At 41.7% G+C, this 23567-nt stretch overlaps 1 protein-coding gene across 2 annotated transcripts in view; it reads left to right on the plus strand.

Moving 5' to 3' along the window:
* LOC143337776 (leucine-rich repeat transmembrane neuronal protein 4) overlaps positions 1-19638 on the plus strand; it is a 103151-nt gene extending 83513 nt beyond the window's left edge. Inside the window, exon 3 of one of the 2 annotated variants that reach the window (XR_013079202.1) lies at positions 13845-16140. Coding sequence is in view for 1 of the 2 variants with exons in the window: in XM_076757641.1 (XP_076613756.1) it covers positions 13845-14168 (324 nt within the window). In the remaining variant the exon portion in view is untranslated. Of the gene's footprint in view, positions 1-13844 lie in introns of both variants that reach the window. The other variant, XM_076757641.1, reaches the window with a different exon arrangement.
* The last annotated feature ends 3929 nt before the right edge of the window (positions 19639-23567 follow it).

Genomic DNA, 23567 nt, shown 5'->3' on the forward strand with positions numbered 1-23567 from the left:
TAAAAAGCGATGCTGAACTAAGAGGGCAATCACTCAGACTGAATCTTAAATAGGAGATCTTTGATTCACTGACAACAGAATGGCTGAGGTTTTTGTTTCCATTGACACTCGGTTCATATTGTATATTGGTGTGAGGTGCATTAATCCATTTATTTTTCAAACAAGATTCTTATTATGCAGTCAGAGAAGTAGTCGCGGCATCCCAGCAGGCATAGGGTAAACGGCAAGGAATGAATAATGTGCAGATTTTTTTTATGCCTTCACATATCTTTGGTGCGTAAACAATGTGTTGTGTTGTTGAATTGAAACATTTTCTTTGACCAGTGTTGTACTGCAGCTCTTATGGCATCCAGCAGAACTTGTCAAAGCATTGTGAAATAATGTTTGTTGCTCATTGTTGCATTGAAATATTAATTTGCTCACATTTTTATGTTGCTGAAAAGATGCTAAAAACAGCACAAATGTGATCATTTACTCCTAAAACACGAGCCAGTAGTGCCTGTGAATGTGTATCTGTGTTTGTGTATGAGCATGAAATGCACCATTACTCATAGTGTGTGTATGTGATATGTTTCTGTACAGTACGTGTGTGTGTGTGTGTGTGTGTGTGTGTGTGTGTGTGTGTGTGTGTGTGTGCGGCTTGCGCCGTCTGTGTGTTTAAGTGTGTGTGAGGGAGAGTGGGTGGGCGGATCACAAGGAGGAGGGGGTGCTGATAGAGGCGCTGTAATAATTTCACTAAAGGCAATTTGAATATTGTTGCTCCATTACAATAGCAATCACCAAGAGCCACCTGATGAAATATTTATCAGGGATTTGAGGATTCAGGCGGTTTTAATTACCATTTGCTAAACAGGCATCTCGCAAGGTTTACTATGGTGCCATCAGTCCTGCCATTCAGCGTTTGCTTGTCTCTGTTTACAGCGACATGTTTTGCTCTGTGTTCAGTCTGCATTAGGAGTAGAGGAATACAGTAAACTAACATAACATTAAGCCATCAGTCTGTCTACGAAGCCAAATGTTTGGTTTTCCTTCATTTATAGTTGCTTATAATACTGTATGTTACAGTCCAGCATGCATATGCATAAGTCCAAAGATTGGCTATTGACTTAAACTCATATTCAGACTTCAGATAGACATCTAAATTCAGATTTCTAGACTATCTTCATCAGGGCTGAGTTGCTATGAATTCTCGGCACTGTATATTAACACTGAAACAAAACAAAGCAAAAAACAGTCAAACATGTCAGGCTGCTCAGCTCCGTTCACCCTAGCAGAAAATGTTTGCCCTCTGGCAGTTACAAGAATATTTTACTGTGAAACTTCAGTTAAGAGAGCAACACAATGCAGTCATACAATAACACTGCCATTAGCGCACAGACCTGTGGCAGAGCCGAGGTGCTGTGGCTTCCTGATGGAGTACTTCTGATAAACTCATCAGTTGGGCTCACAATGACGCTGGTGATTTGATGCATGTTTACAACACATTACAAATTAGTCCATCTCTATTTTTGTCAAACTGTCTAACTTGCATTAGACTAATCTCAGAGCAAATTTAAGACTGGCCCAACACTACAGAACCAGTCTAAAAAAATCCTTGTGAAACCAGCTTCAGTTTGTTACATAAGTTTGTCTCCAAGGGCTTTACAATCTTGAGCATCTGGCACCATTAATCCTTCGACCCTGGATTCAGATAAAGAAAAAAAAAAAAAACTCCACAAAAGAAGCCATCTTCCATGACAAACATGCAGCAGGTGTCACATTGAGAGTGGGCAGAAGTAGCAGTTGTAGAATTACAGCAGAGAGACATACTCAACGATATACAGCAGGAACTTAGTGGTAGAAATGGTGCAAGGTACAGAAAGACAGTTACAATATTCAGCCACACAATACAAGATAGCAACACTGCAAAGTAACTGTGGGTCAAGCTAGCTGGAGATCAAAGCTGAAGGGGGTGACAAGATGTAAAGTGTGTTGGTAGATGATTGATGGGATACAATAAAGACTATGTGATTCTATTCCAACATCATTTAGGTGATGCTGCAATGCAGTAAATTCAATACCAAATGATAAATCCAAGAGAGGTAGAAAAACAGACACAGGTGGATTTATATTCTGAGGTGGAGAATTACATTCCTTGTATCAAAGTAAATGAAGAGGGGTGGAACAGGCTCCAGACTGCACTTCTTGTCAAACAATGGTAAGGTGATCAAAGAGGTTATTTGCCATAAATTCTCTGCATTCCAGATGAATAGCTTTCTTAGCGCTGCCGAGTTTAGTGTCATTTGCATTGCCTCTTATTGAAATTCAGACTAGAGATGTTCTCGCCTCAAAGGAACTGTCTGGTCAAGGTTTCTCAGTGAATAGGTTCTCTCTTGAGGGATTTGCTCTGCCACGAGTGTATGCAAAACTGTCCCTCCAGGGGCTGCCTGCAACGACCTGGATTTTCCCGCGATTACTTAAGCCCTATGGCTAATTACCTTTTCAGATGAAAACATACGCCTCCTCATTAATTCAACACTCCACAATCTATCATAATTACTGCCAAATAAGTTGTTGTTATCGCTTTAATTTAAATTAGTGGCTGTGATTCTGTCTCAAAAGAATTTTCATGTACACTATGCGCACAGTCGATATATTTTATTTTATTTTTTTCTCCCAGACATGAGCTCTCTCTACATGAAGGCCTTTAGCAGCAGCTTGCAAGTTATCATTACAAATAAATTATATACCTTCACCAGTACAATCATTATATAGTAGCTGTACTGTATCTGAATGTCTCATCAGAAGCCTGTCAGTCATACAAGTATAATACCACTTGCACCACTGAATAGCATCGGCAGTGTTGGTTCAAATAAATGTTTTTTATTTTAAAAATCTTTTTTCTTTAGATAGAGGATTAGTACTATACGTATTATATAACAGAACAGCACAGGTACACACGCAGTGCCTCGTTGTGTGTGTCTTAGTAATGCAAATCTGCAGAGACCCAGGAGCAAGTGAGAAGCGTTTTGCCAAGCAGTAAACAAACTGGTATTTCACACATTTCATTAGGAGACAGAAAGTGTTCATTTCAAGAGCTGAACTATTAAAAAAAGTTAGGGGGGGAAAAAAAACTTCTGTTCCTGACCTTATCTCAGCTTTTAAAACAGTCCGACAAGGGTAAAAAATCTGAGAAGAGCCAAGGGAGAGTGGCAGAAAATGACTAACCACGAAGGCCACATGCTGCTTCGAGATGCTTCGCGTTGTTTGTTTGTATCAGTAAATATCTAGCTTTGTTAAAAGGCCATCTGTGTCCGAATGCTGTTGAGGCGGTGCATGGTGAGTCAGGATGGGAAGCAGATAGAAAGTCTGCATATCAGTTCTGGCCGCGGCCCAGCTCCCTTTGACATGTCTTATTAGTCGGGTCTTTAAAAGCCTCGGCCTGCCTTCCCAGGCACACTCCTCCCCAATATCCCTGATTAAAGTGCGACTGACGCTCCCAGTGTAGAGCCAAGTTGGCCGCACAGCGTTTATGTTGGGTCATGCTCATTACTCAGACACACTGCCAGTGCCGCCACGACTGGAAGCAGCACATAATGCAAGACATCGCCAGCCAAGGGATTTGGGAACTTTGAATTCAATATAGGACAGCAGAAATGAAACTACAAATTGTTCTCCTTTGACACAACCCGTCATTCTGCCTTCATTTGGGCACTCGGCAGCGGGTGCAGGTGATTTATTGTATAAGTGGAGCTGGAGGCAATTTAAATTTGTTTGTGAAGCCATTAAATAACATCAGCGTGCCCTGACATTGATCATTTGCATGTATATGGATAACATAAAAATAAAAGGACATATATGGTGTTAGGTGTGCAAGGTCACTGTGTAAAGCACCACCCGCATGTAATGTCACTGATAGGTGTTCAGATTGAGTTTGGATTAAAAATTACTGTACTGTGTCACTTTGTGATGGCAACTAATAAATGAAACACCCATGAATAATCATTTAGTCATAATGATGATTATAAGAAAGCTTTTTTTCCCCCTAAGTTCGTCTGCAGGAACACAGTAAATATGATCATACTGAATGTAGCCTGAGAGGTAAAGCCCAGGGCAGTAAAAGTCCTAACCCCCTTGGCTCAGACGATTGCTTGAGTATTCATTTAGTTGATTAATCGGTTGACAGCTAATTAATCTACAATGCAAAACAAAATAATGCGGAACATTTGCTGCTTCCAGGTTCTCCAATGTGAGAATTTGCTGATTTTTCTGCGGCTTCATATCAACCAGATGAATATCTTTGGGTTTTGAACTGTTGAACAAAAGAAGCTGTTTGAAGACGTGACGCTGTCAGACATTGTGATGGCATTTGTCCACAGTTTTCTGACATTTAGGAGTAAACAAATGATGGCAAAAAAAATAATGAACAACGATAATAATCACGAGCTGCAGCCTTAATCTGCACTGACAGAAGTGAGACAACGTGAGGCTCTGAAACAAACCTTTCCAGCAGTGAGCACATACTGTACACTGCAAGCTTTCTGTCTCATTTCCGTTGTTCCACAGATTCTCAGCCCCCGCCTTCATTAGTTGTGGTAATTGCATGTTGTGCTGGATGTGCTTGTGTGTGTGTGTGTGTGTGTGTGTGTGTGAAAGCAAACCGGGCAGAGGAACGTGTTGAGCATTGAGTAACATTTCATGGCCCATTTGCTGTGGTCTGCAGAAGCTCCTTTACTGTACATACCGTAGAGTGGGAGGAGGTTGTGAAGAGCCGACGGTGGGCACTCATTGGTGCGTGAAGGGGGCCTGGATCCTGCTCTCTCCTTCTCTGTCTTCCCCCTATTTTCTCTCTCACTTTCCCTCGCTTTAAAGCGCCTTTCTGAATTGAGTCCTACATGTATTTGTTAGGGTGTATCTGTCTGTGTGTGTCAGTGTGTGTGTGTGTGTGTGTGTGTGTGTGTGTTGTGCCAGAGACCTGTAATCAAGAGTCACTGCACATAAAGGGACCTCCAGTCATTAAGGAATTAGTGGGAGGCTAACGGCTTGTTTAGAGAATCAATTAGTTTAAAATGTGGACATGTGGGCTCATTTTCACACTGAGCACTACGAGGGAATGTCAAGGTTGTACATTCTGCCTCTGAAGTTAACTGACCCTTTATGACTCTTCCACTAGTACAGTCCTGGGAGGCCTCTTTCATCCCAGTCAATGGGAGCTGGTCTTAAAGACACAGTAAAACAGCAGTCAGGGCATCTTTAGCTTCTGTAATGTGACAAATTTCCAGGTCAAATGGAACATAATGGCAGGGTATAGTTTCAGGAAAGATTTGATCAGGCTTGATTTGACCGCTTGAAAGTGGCCGTTATTTAGTCAGTAGGGCGTCTCTGGAGAGCAAGTGATTCCTTGGTATTTTCTTCCTTCGATTTATCTTAAAAGAGGATGCTCTTGTGAGGAAATGCTGATTTCCCAGCACCAACAGTCTTACATGGAGCCTTCGATTATGTTAATTACCACAGATGCTAACACATAGGCAGATGTGTGCTACTACACACGCATAAGTCTATTACACACACTTACCCATGCAGCTGGGAAGTCTTCCTCTCGGGATGTGCTGTCTGAAAACAAACTGATGGTGTTTAGCTTCACACCCTCTCAGACACATCCATGCACACTGCTCTGCTGAAATCCTGACTGGTGGGCTCCGTGTCATTGATGCCCGCCTAGCAACATCTGTGCTGACTACCCCCGCATGCTGGAGCAGCGTACATTTGAAAGACAACACTCGCCCACACGGGGATGCACAGTCACGCACAAACACACGTGCGAACAACCACATGCACAGGCAGCCCCCGCGCGTGCACAGACACCGTTTGCAGAGGGCACATGATTATGGCTTAGTTGTTTCAATTAATGGAGGGTTTTTAGAGTTAATTTGTAGGTTCATGATTCATACTTGGTTCAACACATAACAAACCACTGATGAACGAGAGATGTCTGTATGTGCATAGCCCCCCGTGGACTGATTAATACGTCTACTGTATGTACATATTTACACACCTTGCGAATGCACTGTTAACATTACGGCTTTTTGTGAACTGCAGTTGCTTTGCATGTTTGATCTCTTGCTTTACTGAAGTGCAGCCTGCTGACGTAGATACTGAGCAGTGCCGTATTTTGGAATCCCTTTTTCACATCATAACATTGTCATTATTTAGTTTTGTACTTAATATTTCTAAATGTTGACAGTCAAGTTTGTGTGTATGAGCAAATAAGCTATATTCTTGATTATATCCCACTTGTAAAATGATTTAGTTTCTCTACTCCTATTACGACCACATCCATCCCTACTACTACTACTACTACTACTGCCACTACTACTACTACTACCACTACTACTGCCACCATCATTACCTATATCTAAGACTACTTCTGCAATTACCACCATTACTCCTCCCACCCGCTTTGTGAATGGTCGGCAGGTTATTTTAGGCATCATTGTAATACAAGTGGTCTTCTGCACATTATGTTCTGTTCTCAGGCTTTTGAAACTCTGGCCTGCAACAGGGGGCCTCAGCCAATCACAGGTAATTTTAGACACAGAGATTTCCTATTGGCTGTTCTATAAATGCAGATGCTTGTGCACCTTTCTTCAGGTGGTGAAAGCCGAGTCTCACTGAGACAGACTTATCTCCACACTTAGTTTAAGTGCTGTGCCAGCGCTGGAGAAAGTGAAAGTCTGATTCAGTGGCAGAAAATCCTGCAACTTGTGATAAATTTCCAATTGCTCCCTTCCCTATGATGGCGTATAGCACAAAACAAGTGCGCCCTGGCTCCACACGGAGCTTTAGGCTCATTATGTCCAATACTGTGGCGCTGGTATCGACATGTGGTTCAACTTTTGCTTTCTACAGCTTTCAGTAATATGACAGTTAAAGTAAAGATAAGCCAAAATGGTGGCTGCCCAGTGCAAGCTTTGTCTGAGGAGGCTGTGCAGCATCAACAGGGACCTCTCACCCTGTTTGACCCTTTATTACCATTCCTCATCCTTACACCTGCACTGTATATTTACACTTACACCTGTAATTACCTGCTGTAACTGCTGCACATGCTGTATGTGTTTTTGTGCTGTTAATACTAATATTAACTATTAGTAATGTTAACATTGTACCTTTTTAGCGTATTCACTGAAATGCCTCACTGCTATTTAAATATCTCCACACATTGCTCTGCACTGTACTGCTTTTTTGCACTTCTGGTTAGATGCATTTCGTGTTCTCAGTGCTAATCAAATCTAATATAATATAATGGCAAAGGAAACAATGTTGCAGTGGGCGGCAAACGTATGAAAAAACACAGAGCTCTCTCCGAGCTGCGATTTATTCTCAGTGGCAGTAAGTACTTTGTACAACAACACAGAACTGTGGGACATGGTTATACTGAAAGAGTTTCAGCAGTATAAACACTGGACCTTTACATCAAATATGTATCACAGCCCACTTTAAATATAGATGGACCAAAATGAATTATGGTAATTTATCTCTAGACTTCTACAAAGAGGACTAGAGGGAGAAGAAACAGGCAGAGAATAGAGTAATTAAACAGTTATTTTCAGTGAATTGGCCGTAGTTTGTTTCAGTGATTTCCAAAGATGAATAGTGAGCCTACAAATCGTTTTTAGTTGGAGTAATAACGCAGTGTAGACAAGCATATATAAACATTAGAGAAAAATAGCAGTAGTCAGTAACAATAGGGTTATTTCATAATATATGAAAAAAAAAGAAATAAGATCTGTTATATTTCTGGAAAACTCAGTGTGATATCCACAAAGGGAGACAAAAAATGAACTTCCCACTCCAAATGATGCAATATCCAACAGAATTCAAGAGCTTACAGACAGAAAAATGAAACATTAATGAAAATATAAGAAAAGTAACAGCCCAAGCAACATTTCAGTGGGGGTCCGGTGCAGCTCCTCTTCATGTTGTTATGGTCGTGTGTGCCACAATACGGTGACTTGAGAGGATCAAAATGTTTGGCTGGGAGAGCAGCAGACTTTTGAACCATAATACTCCTAAAGCCCAGGGAGGCATTAACATTGTCTGCCTGTGGCACAGTTACTGCCTCCTTAGCTGCTCATAAAAGTGTGAATGCAAAAAGAAACACAACTTCTGAGCACCGCTGGAATACTGTAAAAATGAATTTATGGGATCTGGGGCTTTTTAAGGTACTCCTCTAACAAATTAGAGCTGTTGCGAGAAGGTGCTGTCAAAACTAAGCATCCACAGATGGATGAAGGAAATCTTTTGCAATTCTTTGGTCAGGTTTTTGCATTGTCGGGTTATTAGGTGTGTTTGTGTTTGTGCACAGTGGTGCCATTAACAGAAAAAACATGCTAACAATAGAATAACAGCAACTTAATTGAACAGCACCAAATTTTCCTCGCAACAAATGTAACACAGCTGATACTGACACATGCAAGAAAAGAAAGCCATAAAATAAAAAGCATCAAAAGTGCCTCAGATAAGACAGTTTAAGATTTAAAAGATAACTCTGGCTAAGTGTTGGGGGAGATACATTAGCAAAGTAATATCTGGCATTACTAACAAGATTTCTGTTTAATTATTATTGCTCTGCACGAGCTGTTCCTCCCAGGGTGCAAAATGTAGATACATATGTTTATTCAGCGCCTTTTTATTGGGCATCAACCTTCCATCTATGCATGTTTGCCGAAAAAACAAACTTGATGTGTAAATAAATGCTGCGAGTCGTGGTTAGACCCGTGATACAGAGCGGAAATGTGAGCCTGCATGGAGCTGCTTCAGACAGTTGCATGGATTAAAATGAGAGAGTATCTGTTGCGTGAGATATGCATCTGATACAGCTTGTCAGCAAAATACCTGTAAAAACCATCATAAGGCAAGCTAACCTTACCACAGAGACCAGGTTATGCCGAGGCTATAGTAGCGATTGTTATAGTAGTATATTATATTGTAGAGCTATTATTAATACTAGACAGAAACATTACTTTCAAATGAAAGTAACTGGTAATATGTAATACATTACATTTTTTAAGTAACTTGTCCAACACTACTCTGGCCTGATTGGCTTAATGTCCTTTGGCAGGTTGTTTGAAAGCTTTGGCCACCCTTGTGTGTTCAGGCGTACAGAGATAAAGGTCCAGGAAGAGGCAGGATGCCAGTCATTGTCACTTGAAGCACATGCAGGTACCCGTGGCAGAGATCCAAAGGAGCAAAACTCATCCAGCAGTGCAGCTTGTGGAGTTCAGACGACTTTTGTTTTCTTCATGCAAATGTGTTCTGACAGGTAGAAGCTGCAGTATGCAATGATAAGATAATATACAATGATACAAAATACAGGATGCACCTGCACTGATTAAGGCTGTCACACACACAATGCACATGAACAGGAACAGAGCTGCTTTGTCCATGAGCCGTTTGTTTCCAAAGGAGATGACAAATCTAACGGTAGCGTGACACTGAGTATTGCACCTTGCTCAGATTGTGAATTCAATCAATTTCAACTCTAACCTTGTTTGCTGGTGACCTTTCAATGTACCCTCGAGATGCCAGCTGTCCATGGGTATGACCTAAATGTGTCCAAGAAGAGCTCTTCTTCAGCGCTTGGCTCTTACATGTCTTCTTTTCAGAAGGAAGATAATTGCCAGTCCTTTCTTTTATTTTAAACTGAAATACATAATTCATACAGACTGGATCATTGTTTTGCCTTTCAAATGTCCCAGTGCCTTCCTGCCTTATGCTACCTGGCGCTTAGTGACATGACTCCCTGTACTGTACTCTGTGCTCCACCTTGCGGTAAGCGCAGCCCCTACTGTACCTAAAAGACAGATCTGGGACTGTTTAAATAATGTTGGATATTTCAAAGTAAGGACGGTATATACAGCAGTTACTCCTTATGAAACATGACAACCAGTGGTAATTTAACAAATCTGTCAAGCACCAGCAAAATACTATGTCAGAGCCACTTTTTCCACATAATGGCAGCCTCATTGGACGCCCATTCAGAGGTGAATATGTAAATTATGTGCTTAAGCCGGAGAAACAAACCGGAGTGCTTGTTTAGCACTGAATGTCTGAATTGAGGGAGCGTTCCTGCCTGAGGATCTCAGGTTGCACTCATCAGTACAAGACTAGAAAAAGGCATTCCTGAATGCTGATCACTTAAATATTCAACTTCTAATGTATGGCAGTGCAAAGATGCTGAAATCTGAATGATTGACTTTTGGTGAGTGACTTTTCAAAATTCAGACTACAGGACCTCTTCTCAAATTTCTGCAGAAACCAGCTGCTGCTACATGCAGGTAGCCCAGTGGGAACTGAAGTTGCAGGCAGGAAGAGGATTTCATTGGTGGATTTGGTGGATTTCATTGGTGGATCAAGAGAACCTTGATTTGTTTTCAAGTGTTTTATTCGATTCGTAGTGGAGAGATCACAAACCAAAAGATGTCCCTGTGATGTTTCCACTTCTCCACAGTGTTTGGTCTGTTAGGTAAACCCCAACTTATTTTTCATTGGGACCCAAACGACATATATCCAGAGCATTTGGAAAATAAATTTAAGTGCCGATTTTGTATTTTTGTTACTCTGACCAGATGTTATCCATTTGCATATTTGGCTCTCTCCACTGTCAACAGACTATTCAGTGTGAGGAATTAATAATTTCCTAATGCTGAGAGGCACAAAGAGAGGCGGAAAGCATTCCTAATGAGCGAGCTGTACCTTGCAACTGCACGGATGGCCGGTGAATATCAATAGCACCTTTTGTTCACGGAAACTGATGTAAAGAGCGTTTTGGGTCAACAACTTTGTCCAACAAGCCAAGTCAGGCTGTTTGATATTCATGCATCTTTCAGCGTCACTTGTTGTTTTTTCACAGCGGCAACGAATGCTGAAATTTTTAGGCAGAATGTCAAACTGGTAGAAAAACTCTTATCTTGCTGTGTCTGTGGCATTTTCTCTGTTTTTCTGTCCCTTCCTCTATCAAGTGCAGTCACAGACAGGCAAACATGCACAAATACAAGACACACACACTCACACACGCTCCGCACGAGGCCAGATTTACGCCCTGACAATTTGACAGAATCCACTGAAATGGTTTGACTTAATATCAGTTAATTAATTCGTTGGACCTGGGCAGGGAGCCGTGAGCAGAGCTGAGGTGGACTGGGGTGTGTGGCAGGAGATGAGGTGGTGGTGGTGGTGTGGTGGCGGCGGCGGCGGCGGCATCAGGGTTGGTGAAGGGTTTAAACTGAAAGGAGAATGAGGGGAGTAATCCACTGAGTGCCTATAATGTAATGAGTCAGCCTCGCTTAATGGAGTCCATTTGAGGAAGAAGGAGGTATGGACGGAAAGAAGGTGGTAGTTCTGGAGGTGCATAAATGTAGCTGAAAAAAGGCAAGGCTGGAGGACTGAAGGGGGATTTTCTGAAAATACTGCAACCTGTATTAACACTAGACCAGACAAACATGCTCTCAGTAGCTGCTTTATATATGAATACATGACTACTACTTTGTGCAATTGCTAAATGTTGCACTGAATCATGGAAGTGTGTTACAGTAAAGCTCGAGGCTACAAATAAGACTATTTTTATCTAAAACAGAACTGGTGTTAATGCTCTCAGAGTTGCTTTATCTTAGCCCCATGGTTCAAGATAATTCCTGGGCTGCCAAGCTGCGTTAGCTCGGACTGTTTCCATTTGACTTTGAAATCTGTGCTCACACACTCACACACACACACAAACACACACCAGCCCCCTTTCCATCCAGAATATATCTGCATTTCATTGACACAGACAGTCCTCTTTAAAAAATATAAAAATAAAATCTGCTAAATTATCTTATGTTCCCTCGATTCGTCCAATCACAAGTACTATATCTGATCCTTTTAATAAATGCACAAGGACATTTGGGGCATTTTTTTAGGTTACTGGTGCTGAAGACTCTTATTTCTATATCCACTTTATTTATTTAGGATCACTTGTAGAGCATCATTTGCATCCTATTTGCTCCCGTTTCTCTTGCACTTTCATTTAAAGGGTCAGTTCACCACATTGAGAAGAATATTTTCTCAAAATCAACAAGAAGATTCTTTCTGGTGAATGTTGTGTTTTAATGCTTTGGAGGAACGAGATTCACCTTAATTACATGTGAGGGACAGCACAACAGAAGACAGAGGAAGATATATGAAAATCTTGGCCCTCAACACCACAACTATCTACATAACTTGATACCTACATGGATATGTGGGAAAAGTATGTCTTTTGTAAGTGTAATGGATTTTGGGGGATTTTTGGAAAAGTGGATCTGTATTGTACTTTGTCGAGCACTCTCAAGATCTGGTTACCATCATCAGTTATGGTTAAAAATAAAATGTCAAGGATGTGCATGAAAGATGGTGCAGTTGTGACACTTGCTCCGCTTCCAACACCTCCTCAAGAGTCAGGGGTTGTATTATTCATGTCTCCCGTGTTGGTGTCATAGCTCCTGCTGTTGTTGTGTGTTTCTTGTCGCCTGTGTGAACTGATCTGATGATCTGTCGCTCTGCCAGGCTGCGGTGTTTAATCCAGGTCAGCTGCCATCTTACCCTGCTGTTTTCACGGCATGTTAAAAATCTCTTAATTGGCCTCCTTTTTAAGGCGAATAAGTGTGTGATTTAAAGTTAGGGAGACAGGGTGTCACGAGAGTCTCATCTGTTTGTTTGGCGCCGTTTTAAGGTTTGGGGGAGAGGCAGCACAAAACCAGACACATAGCCAGATGTGATGTGTGCTCCTGGCTGTGACACAGCAGACATAGTATGTGACATGGCACTGGAGAGAGGCCTGTTTACTCCAGCTCTTATACCAAAGGTTGAGCACAAAAGCCTCTGTGGTTTTGTCGTGTGTAGCCTGCTTTGTGTGTCATTCACACATGCATGCCTATCTAAACATGCAAAACACATTCTTCTGACAGTCACACTCAGCATTGCAGTGCAAGTCGTGGGCAGGAAGGATACTCAGACTTCATCAAATGCTTCACACATCTGTAAAAAGCAGTTGTCGCAGATGCTTCGAAGCACACATTTTGGAGGGTGTTTGCAGCAAATGGGTTTTGGAAAGCTGGAGGCTCAGGTGGTCACCATGTGAGGATGATTACAGAGGGCCAGCAGTGAGCTGCCAAACTAACTGTGCTGTAGGCTTGGAGTCACACAGGCACAATGAAATGTTGTGTGACAAATTAACTGCATTGGAAAAATGAAACGTAATTCAAAAGTATGTTTTCTTTATTTGAAAAGTAAACAGCTGTGGCTGCCGTAGCTGCAGTTTATGTCGGGCTTTTTTTTTTTTTTTTTCTAAACAGCAATTAATTATTCTTTATCTGAAAAGGTCGGTCCACTAATACATAATAAATAACAGCAACTGGAGCTACACTGCAATAAATGGTCCCAATAAAAACTGCAGGACTATTGGATTATTATAACACACTGTTTCTGGTCAGTTTTGCTTTTCAGCTTCTCAAATACAATTTGTTGATACCATGGCAACCACAAATTAAATACCTTAATTGAATTGGGGTGAAAAGCAGAAAGCCTTTTTTTGTGATAGCATCCTCTTGTGGAAGGAAACAGCTTTCGGGTGTGTGGGGACATCAATAAACATCCTTTAACTATCTGTTGTTGGTATATCTGATGGACACAGTTTGCAGTGAAATTCAATCTCTAACGTTTTTTTTTCTCTCTGTCACCTTTTGTTCTCTCCTCTCCTTTCTTTTTTATCTTCACTCTTGTCCAATCCTGCACGTGTCATCTACCTCACATTCTCCATCTATCTTTTCCTCTATACTCTGTCTGAACAGGTCCCCCACCAGTTGGGTGCGCTGACCTTCTACCGCTATGAACAGCCTATCGTAGACTACTGCCAGGCCCATCAGCCCCTGCGGCTCAACATGGGCTATGAGGGACCCCCACAGGGCCTGGAGGGCCTGGAGGACCTGGGGCCGTGTGATAGGGGCACTATACAGACAGTGGCGCTGCCTGCCGTGCCCTCAGCTGCCAGCATAGGTGCCCCTGTGCCAGGGCCGTGCTCTCCTCCAGCAACCCTCAGACCACCGCCTGAAGGTCCCAGCGGCGGTCCTTTCCCTCCCGCCGAGCGCACCGGCACACTCAAATTTGGACGCTAGCAGGCCTGGTTGTTTGAAGTGGGGCAAGGGCCTCAGATTCACCGTGACTTTGAAATGAAGGGGCAGGCGAGCTGGTTATTCAGTGGGGCCTTGTTTTCAGAACATGAGTATGTGAACCAGAGGATAAAATTTTCTAATTCTGCCTGAAGGGATTTGGCATCTGAAACACACAGTCTCACCAATATAGAGAGGGAGACATCCTTGCAGATCGTTTTAATTTCTTTTTCCAAAGCACCTCATAGAAAAAACTCCTAACTTCTGAATTATGGGAGGTAATCCAGCATATGACGAAAAGCATTACCTTGTTCCCGAATCTGGTCTTTGCCATATCCCCGACAACATCGTGGGGCACATGTTCACAGCATAACAACAGTCCACTTGCACTGAGTCAGGAGTGGAAGGGAAAGTGCAATAAACATGAGTTCTCAATCATAGAAAGTAAGAGCAGTAACATAAAAGATTCAAGAGACGGAGCTGAACATCACGTGAAGAGCAATGGGCTTCTTACTGTGATTATTATTAAAATATCTAGTCTGTAGTTGCTAACAAAAGCAAATCCATATCATCATTTCATAAAAATGAGTCATTTTCTCAATACAAGTAACTATATTGAATTTCTCTTTCTTTTGTTTAACTTTCTTTTGTTTCTTTAGATGTGGGATCTCTTGCTGAATTCCATTATAATGTGCATGTCAAACCAAAGAGTTATATTTTTTTTTCTTTTAATGCACATAAGCTGCTTTAGCTGAGGGCATTCTTAAAATGCCAGTTGGTCTACTAAACTAGCCTCTGCCAGTTCACATTCATAAATACAACCAAATCCCCTGATGGTTTCAGATGAACTGGGCTTGTCTTTACAGATTAGCAGAGTAACCATGCGATACGTACATGTGAAGTAGTAGTGAAACTAAAATTTCAAAGCTATTTATCATCATGATGTATTTTACCTGGTCCTCCCAACGTCAGTTCATTTGCTATCCGTGATCTCAGTGATGAACACAGAAACACTTTTAAAGGAGATGTGATATGTTCCACACGTTTCTTTGACATACAGGGGCCCTTTTCACAGCAGAATGGCAGGTCTTTGTATATGATCATATCCCAGCTGAATGATTCACTATGCTTTAAAGAGGTAATCATGGGGAATTTATGTGGTAAAATAAGTACATTTGAATGCAAAGTATTGTACATATTATTAAAAAAGGTCTCCACTTTACTGAAGGTCGAACCACTCTCACTGCCCCAAACAGTCATTTGAAACATTGTTGAGTCAATGTTTGACTTTCATCACTCTGGATAATTTGAAGAGCACCGTCTTGCTGGGTTGGTAAAGCTCTGGCCATGTGCTCCCGTTTCTCCTCCACCGCAGAGAACAACAGTGCCTAGTGGGGACATGTTGAACCAGCACGTTGACTTCTCTTTCACCTGCGTATGAACCCATGGGCTGTACTGGGAATATTGCCTGACATCTCCCTGTTTTTTTTTCCAGAAAGCGTGTCTGCAGTGCAGGACTTTATTGCACTCAGTAACCCTTTGGCCACCGCGTCAAGCACTGCTACTCACTGACTTATGGAGCTGATGAGGACTTCAGATACGGCTGCGATGGCCTTTCAGATATCACCTCCGGCTTAATCCAAGCAGTGCACTGGGGTTGTTTTCTACATGTCAGTGGTCATACTCTCGGGAGTTGTGGAAACTGTGCTTGGTCCACCCACAGCACAGCTGATTGATTATCAGATGAAACTGCGAGGGGCCAAAATTTCCCACAAGAGTGGGTGTATCCTCAAGATAAGAGAAAAATAGGGAATTCCTTTCTTTTTGTTTTGTTCTGTTATTTTGTCGTTTTGGCTCGGAGCATAAGAGACAGTTTTTGAGGTGTTCAAAGATGATGTCAAGAAATTCTATAAGACTAATCAAAGGACAAAATCGAATAGAACTTATTTATCGTGTAAATAGTGAATCTTTAAAGTTGAAAAAAAAAAAGTATGAACTTGACTTCTTCTGAAACACAAACTGCTTGTGAACAGAAGAGGAGCCTTATTCACTTTCCAGTGGGAATCTGTTGCCAAGATGACTCGGTGAAGAGGTTCCTACTGAAACGCTCCTGTTGTTTCAATGATAAATATTTTTCTATCTGCTCCCTTCACCACTCTACCATTACACACAAATTATGTTCCTGAGATTATTTCTCAAATCCAGTCATTTCACTCAATCACATGAAGAAGGGAAGATCGGGAGCCCTATTGTTGTGATGCACTTCAAGCGTCAAACGTCAGAGAGGTCCATATTTTCTGTTCTGACTTCAGACATGTTTCATCTTGCAGGAGGTGGCTGTACGACGTGTCGTTAGTGACATCCCAATGTGCTCCTCTTGTTGAAGAGTTCTAACACCATCTGCCATTTCAAGGTCTACTCGGGGAGAAGAAGTGTGCTATTCTTTATACCAAGAGTTTAACTTGTGAAGGATGTTCTTTATGATGTGCCATTATTTTGTTAAATGTTTTACCAAAAACCAGCCCCAAAACAACAAGCGACCCAAAAGTTTTCATGGTTTCATGACTAAGAAGGGTTTAGCCCCCTTCGTGTACAGGACAATGCATAAAAAGCAGTTGATTCGCTCAGTACGGTTGCTTAATAGTGCTGGTGGAGTTTACTTTGTAATAGCAGCTGTGCCAATGTCTTTATAATGGGAGCTCTCTCAATTCTATCCATGTATTGTCTTGCCTTGCTCTATATCACCCCTGCTAACTCCTTGGCCTGAATTTCATGTCTGCCTCTTGGTGACTCGGGTGAACCTGTTTAATGATGTTCTATTTCTGTCCGCATGCCGATATTTTGGGAAAGTATGTCCAGTTAGGGAGGAGCGCTGAACCAGAGACAAACAGTATGGGAGATATTTTCTGTCTGGAGTGTCCTAGAACCAGCATCACGTGTCATGGACAACTTCACTGTTTTTAAAGCCACTTGTTTGCTGACCCATTCATGCCTCTGTCTTGCCCAAGGTAGAATTCCCTGGCACTATACAGGCCGTTAAACAGGAAAGAGGCCTGTGTTGGGCACTCACTCCTGGGACAGACTTTCCCTTTAATAGTCTCCTGCTGAAGCCCAGCACCCCATATGAAGTAATTACTTCTGTTTTCAGAACAGTGATAATGGTTCAATTCAGTCTAAACACAATGATCAAAGCTATTTTGCCCTTCATGTGTAATTAGAAAATGCTAATAAAATCTTTGTATGTTCACAATTAAATCAGCTACTAATAAGTGATTGATTAATCATGACTACCTCCCTGATAAAATCCGATATGTTCAGCGGAATGTTTGAATCCTGCTGCCAGTAATTATTTAGTCTTTTGTCCATTTCTTTTGCCATTAGAGAGCTGGAAGCACAGGCGCTGCATGCTAATGATGCATGTTTGAGCTGAACTCCGTGAACGGCCGTCTGTGCTAGCCCCACAATGCCAACAGGCTTTATTTTCTCTTCTGCTTTGTTTGTTTATGGTTTTGTACACCCTGAGCTCCCCACCCTCCTTCACTCTTTGAGTTTGGGCTCAAGTCCCCACTGGGAACATTTCTCTCTTTTTTTTTTTTTTTATCTTCCCCCTCTTTTCCTTTTTGCTTTGGGTGGGGTGAATAAAGGTCTGAAGAATTGCAGTGAAAACTTTCATATTTCAGTGTTAATGCGCAAAGGAAAAGCTAAATGCAAATCTCCTCGGGGAGGGGGGAAGCAGAGGTGACGGGAGGGGGGAGCCAAAGATGCTGTACAATAGGGAGGATATAGAAGGACAAATGGTAAGTGCAACAACATTTTATTCTGTTACAATAAAAGCTTTGTGATGTTTCTGAATGCCCCAGTCAGCTTTATTGCCACTGTAAGAAATGACACAAACTGCTTCGGCCAAGCTCAAACACACGCAAGTCACACACAAGTAATCTGTAGAGCTACATATGACACAGATGAAACAAGAGGCATACTCAAATCAAGTTGCATCTTCTAAACTGTATGTATTATGCATGCTCCCATTCAAAGATAAACACACTCATCTGTTGTTTGAACTGAATTCATAATTTACATTAAGCATCCATTTTAAAGTGTCTGCATTTAACTGCAGAACAATCTACACATAAATGCATCCACACAAATGGAGAAACCGACAAACACAGGCAACGCCTTGATGAATGATAATAAAGTACTCCAGCTTTTGACGCTCCCATTCATTGCAGTTCACCCAAGGCCATCGGTGATGGTTCAGTAGGCTCTAATCCATTACCTGATAAATAGATTTGAAAAATGAATTCTGAGCCAGACGTGGAGTTGCAGCTTTTCTTCCTCCGCCATACATCTGTGTCTTACCCGCAGGCAGCGCTGGGGCATACCCATAGAGCACACAGTCATGACTCCAGAGAGTCAGTACGTATACACACAGATAGGGGGAATGAGCAGAAAAAAAGAAAAAAAGCTCCCCATCTGCCACGTCCAGATTCCAAATTTGAGTTTCTATTTTCGTTAGTGTGTCATTACTGTGTGTGCAGACTGCAAAGTGGTAAGAATTAATAACTTTGTCATGCAAGGCATAAAGACAGACTGGAAGCATTGCTAGTGAGTTAGCTACCCTGCATGTACCCAGATGGCCTGTGTGTGTGTGTGTGTGTGTGTGTGTGTGTGTGTGTGTGTGTGTGCGCGTGTGCGTGTGCGTGTGTGTGTATGTGTGTATCTATAGCAGCACCTACTCCTCTACCTCCTCTGAACCAACGTCACCATTACTGATGTTCAGGCCAGCCCGGTCCCCATTGATTGTTATTGTTCCATGCTGTTTCACATTAGCAGGAAGTCTTTAACCTCTGACCGGCATTGTCCTGACTCTGTTTTTCTGCCATTGCTCATGTCAGAGGGGACACAAAAAGGGAAGGCATGATCATTAACCTCTGTCAGGGAAACACACTTTTTCGTTTGTCTGACAAAGCCCGTTTACGCCCCTAATTGGATTTAATGTGAGCACTGAAAAAAAGAAAGGTTTTTTTTTATTATTTAAATGGCCTGCATTCTGCTCCTGTAGTTGACTTGAGCATGCAGTGAGAGAGAAAGCAGAGAGAAACTGATAGAAAGCAATATCAGAATTAGTCCTTGGTTCCTTGCAGGCTCAAATCAAATTGCTGCCTCTTAAACGCTTTCCACATAAACCAGGGGATCCCCGCTGTCCTTCTCCCTTTCATCCATTTCCTACAGATAGCACTGACTTCTGTAGGGTGTAAATATGCGCTGCATTGTTTTCTTTGGTAGTTGGTTTGTTGTTGATTTTTTTTTTTCTTATTTGGATTTTGGTTCTTTTTACTGTATTCAGACCTAAAGCATTTTTGTGGAGACCTGGTCCAAGCGCAAAAATATGGCTCTTCTTTGAGTATATTATTGTCAGAAAATGTTTTGTAAAAATTTTGATGATGATATCAGAAATAAACATCTAAAGATGGGAGTTGTGGTGTCTTGTTTACCAGAATATATAGTATATAAGGGGAATTCTACCAATTTTAAAAAACAACATTAGTTATCAGGCCTATGTAGTAATATCATTTATACAATCATGTTTCATAGAGTGGTGAACTTCGTTGCTTTTGAGGATGCCCCTTTCATACCCAATCATGACACTCTCACCTGTTACCAATGAACCTGTTTACCTGTGAAGTGATCCAAACAGATGTTTTTGAAGCATTCCAAAATGTTCCCAGTCTTTTGTTGCTCCTGTCCCAACTTGTTTGAAATGTGTTGCTGGCATCAAATTGAGCATAAGCATTTATTTACAAGACTCAATTAAGCTGATGAGGTCAAACATTGAATATACGGTCAAAAAGGATTAGCAAGTTATTACATTCTGTTAATTTGTTGCAGAGAGTGTCCCAACCTTTCTGGAATCAGGACTGTGCATGTTAAACTTTTTAAGGACGTTACCAGAACGATGTTATCAAGTTGCGTAATGGGAAGTGTAAGATCCAGTGTCTTCTGCGTAATAATAGCTGCATCGATTGTGATCATTCTTTTCAACTTTTTGAAATTGCATTTATAGTAATGTCATTCACTCTAATCAAACGGAGTGTAATGTGGACGGGTCATCACAGTGCTGGCAGTTCTACCAAAATCTTCTGTTGCCTGGTTGAGGGGATTCAGTCACCCCAAAGCCGTGTGGTAATTGAATCCCATACAACATGCTGTAAATGCCCTTGGCTGCCTGCAGCAAAGAAAGAATACAGGCCTTACTTGAACCCCTTTGAGGTTTGCTCGCTCTCCACTGCCACTCCACTCATCCCCTGCAGCATCGATCACTCGACTGGCTGGTCAACCTTGCACACAGCTTGGCGTTGGTTAAAGTTAATTTAGGGTTAAAATGTAGACACAAGTAAAAAGAGGTTATCATTCATTGTCTATTGTATTATCAACTAAAAACTTGTTCTTTGCTTGCAACAGGCAACACTCATGGATCCATACTCCTCCTTCTGGCATCTTTCCTCAGACTGGGTACAATCAGGTTAGACTTCTTGGCAACTCGTCAAAACTGACAAATGTCAACTGTGACAGTACCAACACCCAATTGGAACATAAGAACAAGATTCTCATGCATCAAACACAACAGGAATCCCAGTAGTCACACATTTCAAGCAGCATTTTTGCAGTCTAACAGTGACCGATGCATCCAATCACAACTCTGCTGTCTCTGTTGTTATTTGAAAATCAGCTGACCCTTCACAATTCATGGCACTCATGCTGGAAGTCGTGATGTGTGGTCCCTCACCACTAGGATTACATGGACAAGACAACCAGATACAAGCTGCCAAGCAAAAATCATAATTGACTTATTCACTTCATTTACTAGCGTTTCAGGTAGATAACCTTTGACAATGACTGATACAAGAATGATTCACAGAGGAGACAGAATAGTTGTTTCCCCCTGTCCACTGGGACAGTGATTATGATTATGAGACAGCAGTATGTCACCGAGCAGAAGCTTGCAAGAAGAAACAAAGGAAACGTCCAAAGAAAGGTAAGCAAAATCCACCAGAAAAATGTGATCACGCTAAATCACATTTTTATCCTCTGCACTGTCTCCAGGTACTTAACAATGCCAGCTTTTTGGTGCAAGCTGTTGATGATTTACCCTGAAAACACACATGGTAAAATAAACTTGTTTCGTTCTGCAGTTGTTTCTGTGCCCTTTGGAAGATTTTACGAACTCTGCGGTTTTTACAGAGAACCCAACTCTGGCTGTTTGGAACAAGGCTCTGTTTTAGATGTTCTCGCTGTCTTCTCATTTCCTTGCTTTAGTGTAAGGATTTCATTGGCAATTTGCACCACAATTGTGTCAGGGAAATTTGTTTTAGTCAGGGTAAGATGTCCTAAAATACATGCAAATTCTGCTGGGCTGGACCGTAACTGACCAGTTAAAGACATTTCAACCCTCATCCAAACATCTAAACTAAAACTAAAATTCACAGTAATGAGTGTAATCTGGACCTTCCACCACCTGCAGGACTGCAATCACAGAGTCCAAAGAAAGGGAACACAATCACACTCAGCAGGCTTTGACAGCCTGTGGTTAGCCTCACTGGCGTTTCCTCAAAATAGCAACACAATCCACAAAGAACACCATAACAACAATAAACACAGACCACAATGTGAGCCACATTGTGATCTGTGATCACACTGTGACAGTTCCCCCAGGACTTGTGAGGAGATTGTCCTCCCTTGTGGATTGAGTTTCTCAGAAGTTCCACACAACCTACTGGGAGTTTTGAAACCTGCCAGCAGGCTGAAACAGTGCTTCGGGCTCATCAATGGTCGATGTACTGAAACCTCATCTGAGCTGTAGTGTGTATGCTGTTAAGTTCAGTGAGGAGCATGTATAGGAAGAAGAAACAAAGCTTTTCAGATGGAGAAGACCAGAAGAGAGGGCTTTGTTCCACACCGCAATGTTGCAAATTTAGAGGAACAAAATATCTTCAAACCTTTTACAATCAAAGTCCTGTGGATTTTGTTTTATATTTTTGGAAAAGTTACCGCCTGGCTGAAATAAATCTACACTGTCACAGTATATTCAGTTCTTGTACCTGCTGCCATTGTCTCCTCATCTGCTCACCAGCATTTTTCCACGCTCAGCCAGGCCTACCTGTCTGCTCACCTGAAGACACACCTGAGGCTCATAGCAATCAGTGCAGTATTTAAGCTGCTCTCCCGCACTCACTGTTGGCCAGACTGTCATTGTTTTCATGCAAGACTCTACAGCAATTTCATATGGACTGAGCTCTTGTTGCCTTACATGCCTGTTTCTGACCCCACTTGTTCTCCTGTTCCCCAGTAAATATCTCAACTTTTGTTTTTTGTGGCTGTAGATGCACTCATCAATTTGGTATGGCTCTCAACAGTATTCAGGAGGCCATGCTATGGACATGAAACTGGCCCAAGACACAAATCATAATTTACAAATCTCAAATTTAACACACGAAACGCAGCATCATGGTTTCTTGTATTTATCCTAAATTGACCGAAAAAAAAAAAAAAAAAGTCATGGAGAAGAAAATCTAAATATAATCTGTGCCAAAGAGCAGCTTCATGCTTGCAGAAAATCACAGACAAAACTTTCAAGCAAAGACAGCAATGAAACAACGATTTTATATATACCTACATTACCCACCGTGCAACTCTACCACTGACTATTAAATCAGAGATTTGGGTATTATTCTTGAAGCAGAGATGTGGAGCAGATTACAGAGGTTTTACAGATTTTCAAACGTGTGGTTTTCAGCTCCAACCAACATTGCCTCAGGTGACATCACAGGCAATTTATCAGATGTTGTGCAGCTCCCTCTGGAGAAATAAACGGCTTTAGAAATTTATAATTTTTTTTTTCCACATACGCAGTAGTACTCCCCAAGACCTATAAACAGCGTTTGATGTGTAAAATTGGTAGAGTTCCCCTTTAAGATGCCAAAACAGAAAGGAGATTGATGATGCAAAATGCTGTCAATCTTAACAATTGAATTGCATTACACCACTGTGTTGCCGGCGACGTTTCTGCAAGTGTGCTTCTCCTCTAACCAAGACGCACAGTGAGTCACCAAAATATTGAACAGGCACAGGCGAGGAGAAAAACCTGAAGAAAAATGCAAAGGCAGCGGCCAAATAACCTACATTTCAGAGTTTGTGTTTATTTTACAAACTTTTGGGAGACTGCGCTGTCATACAAACACTCTGGAAGTAAACTTGATGAATGCAGCTGACTTGAGTGAACCAAATACCCTGAGCGAAAGAGTACCGTCAGTGTCACAGACATGGGAGATCCGTCTGCTTCAGCCTGCTGTCACTTTAAATGCACACATCATGCCATCACCGCCTTTGAGGAACATGACAGGCCCG

Source organism: Chaetodon auriga, chromosome 19, assembly GCF_051107435.1.
Source record: "Chaetodon auriga isolate fChaAug3 chromosome 19, fChaAug3.hap1, whole genome shotgun sequence".
Lineage (NCBI taxonomy): Eukaryota > Metazoa > Chordata > Actinopteri > Chaetodontiformes > Chaetodontidae > Chaetodon > Chaetodon auriga.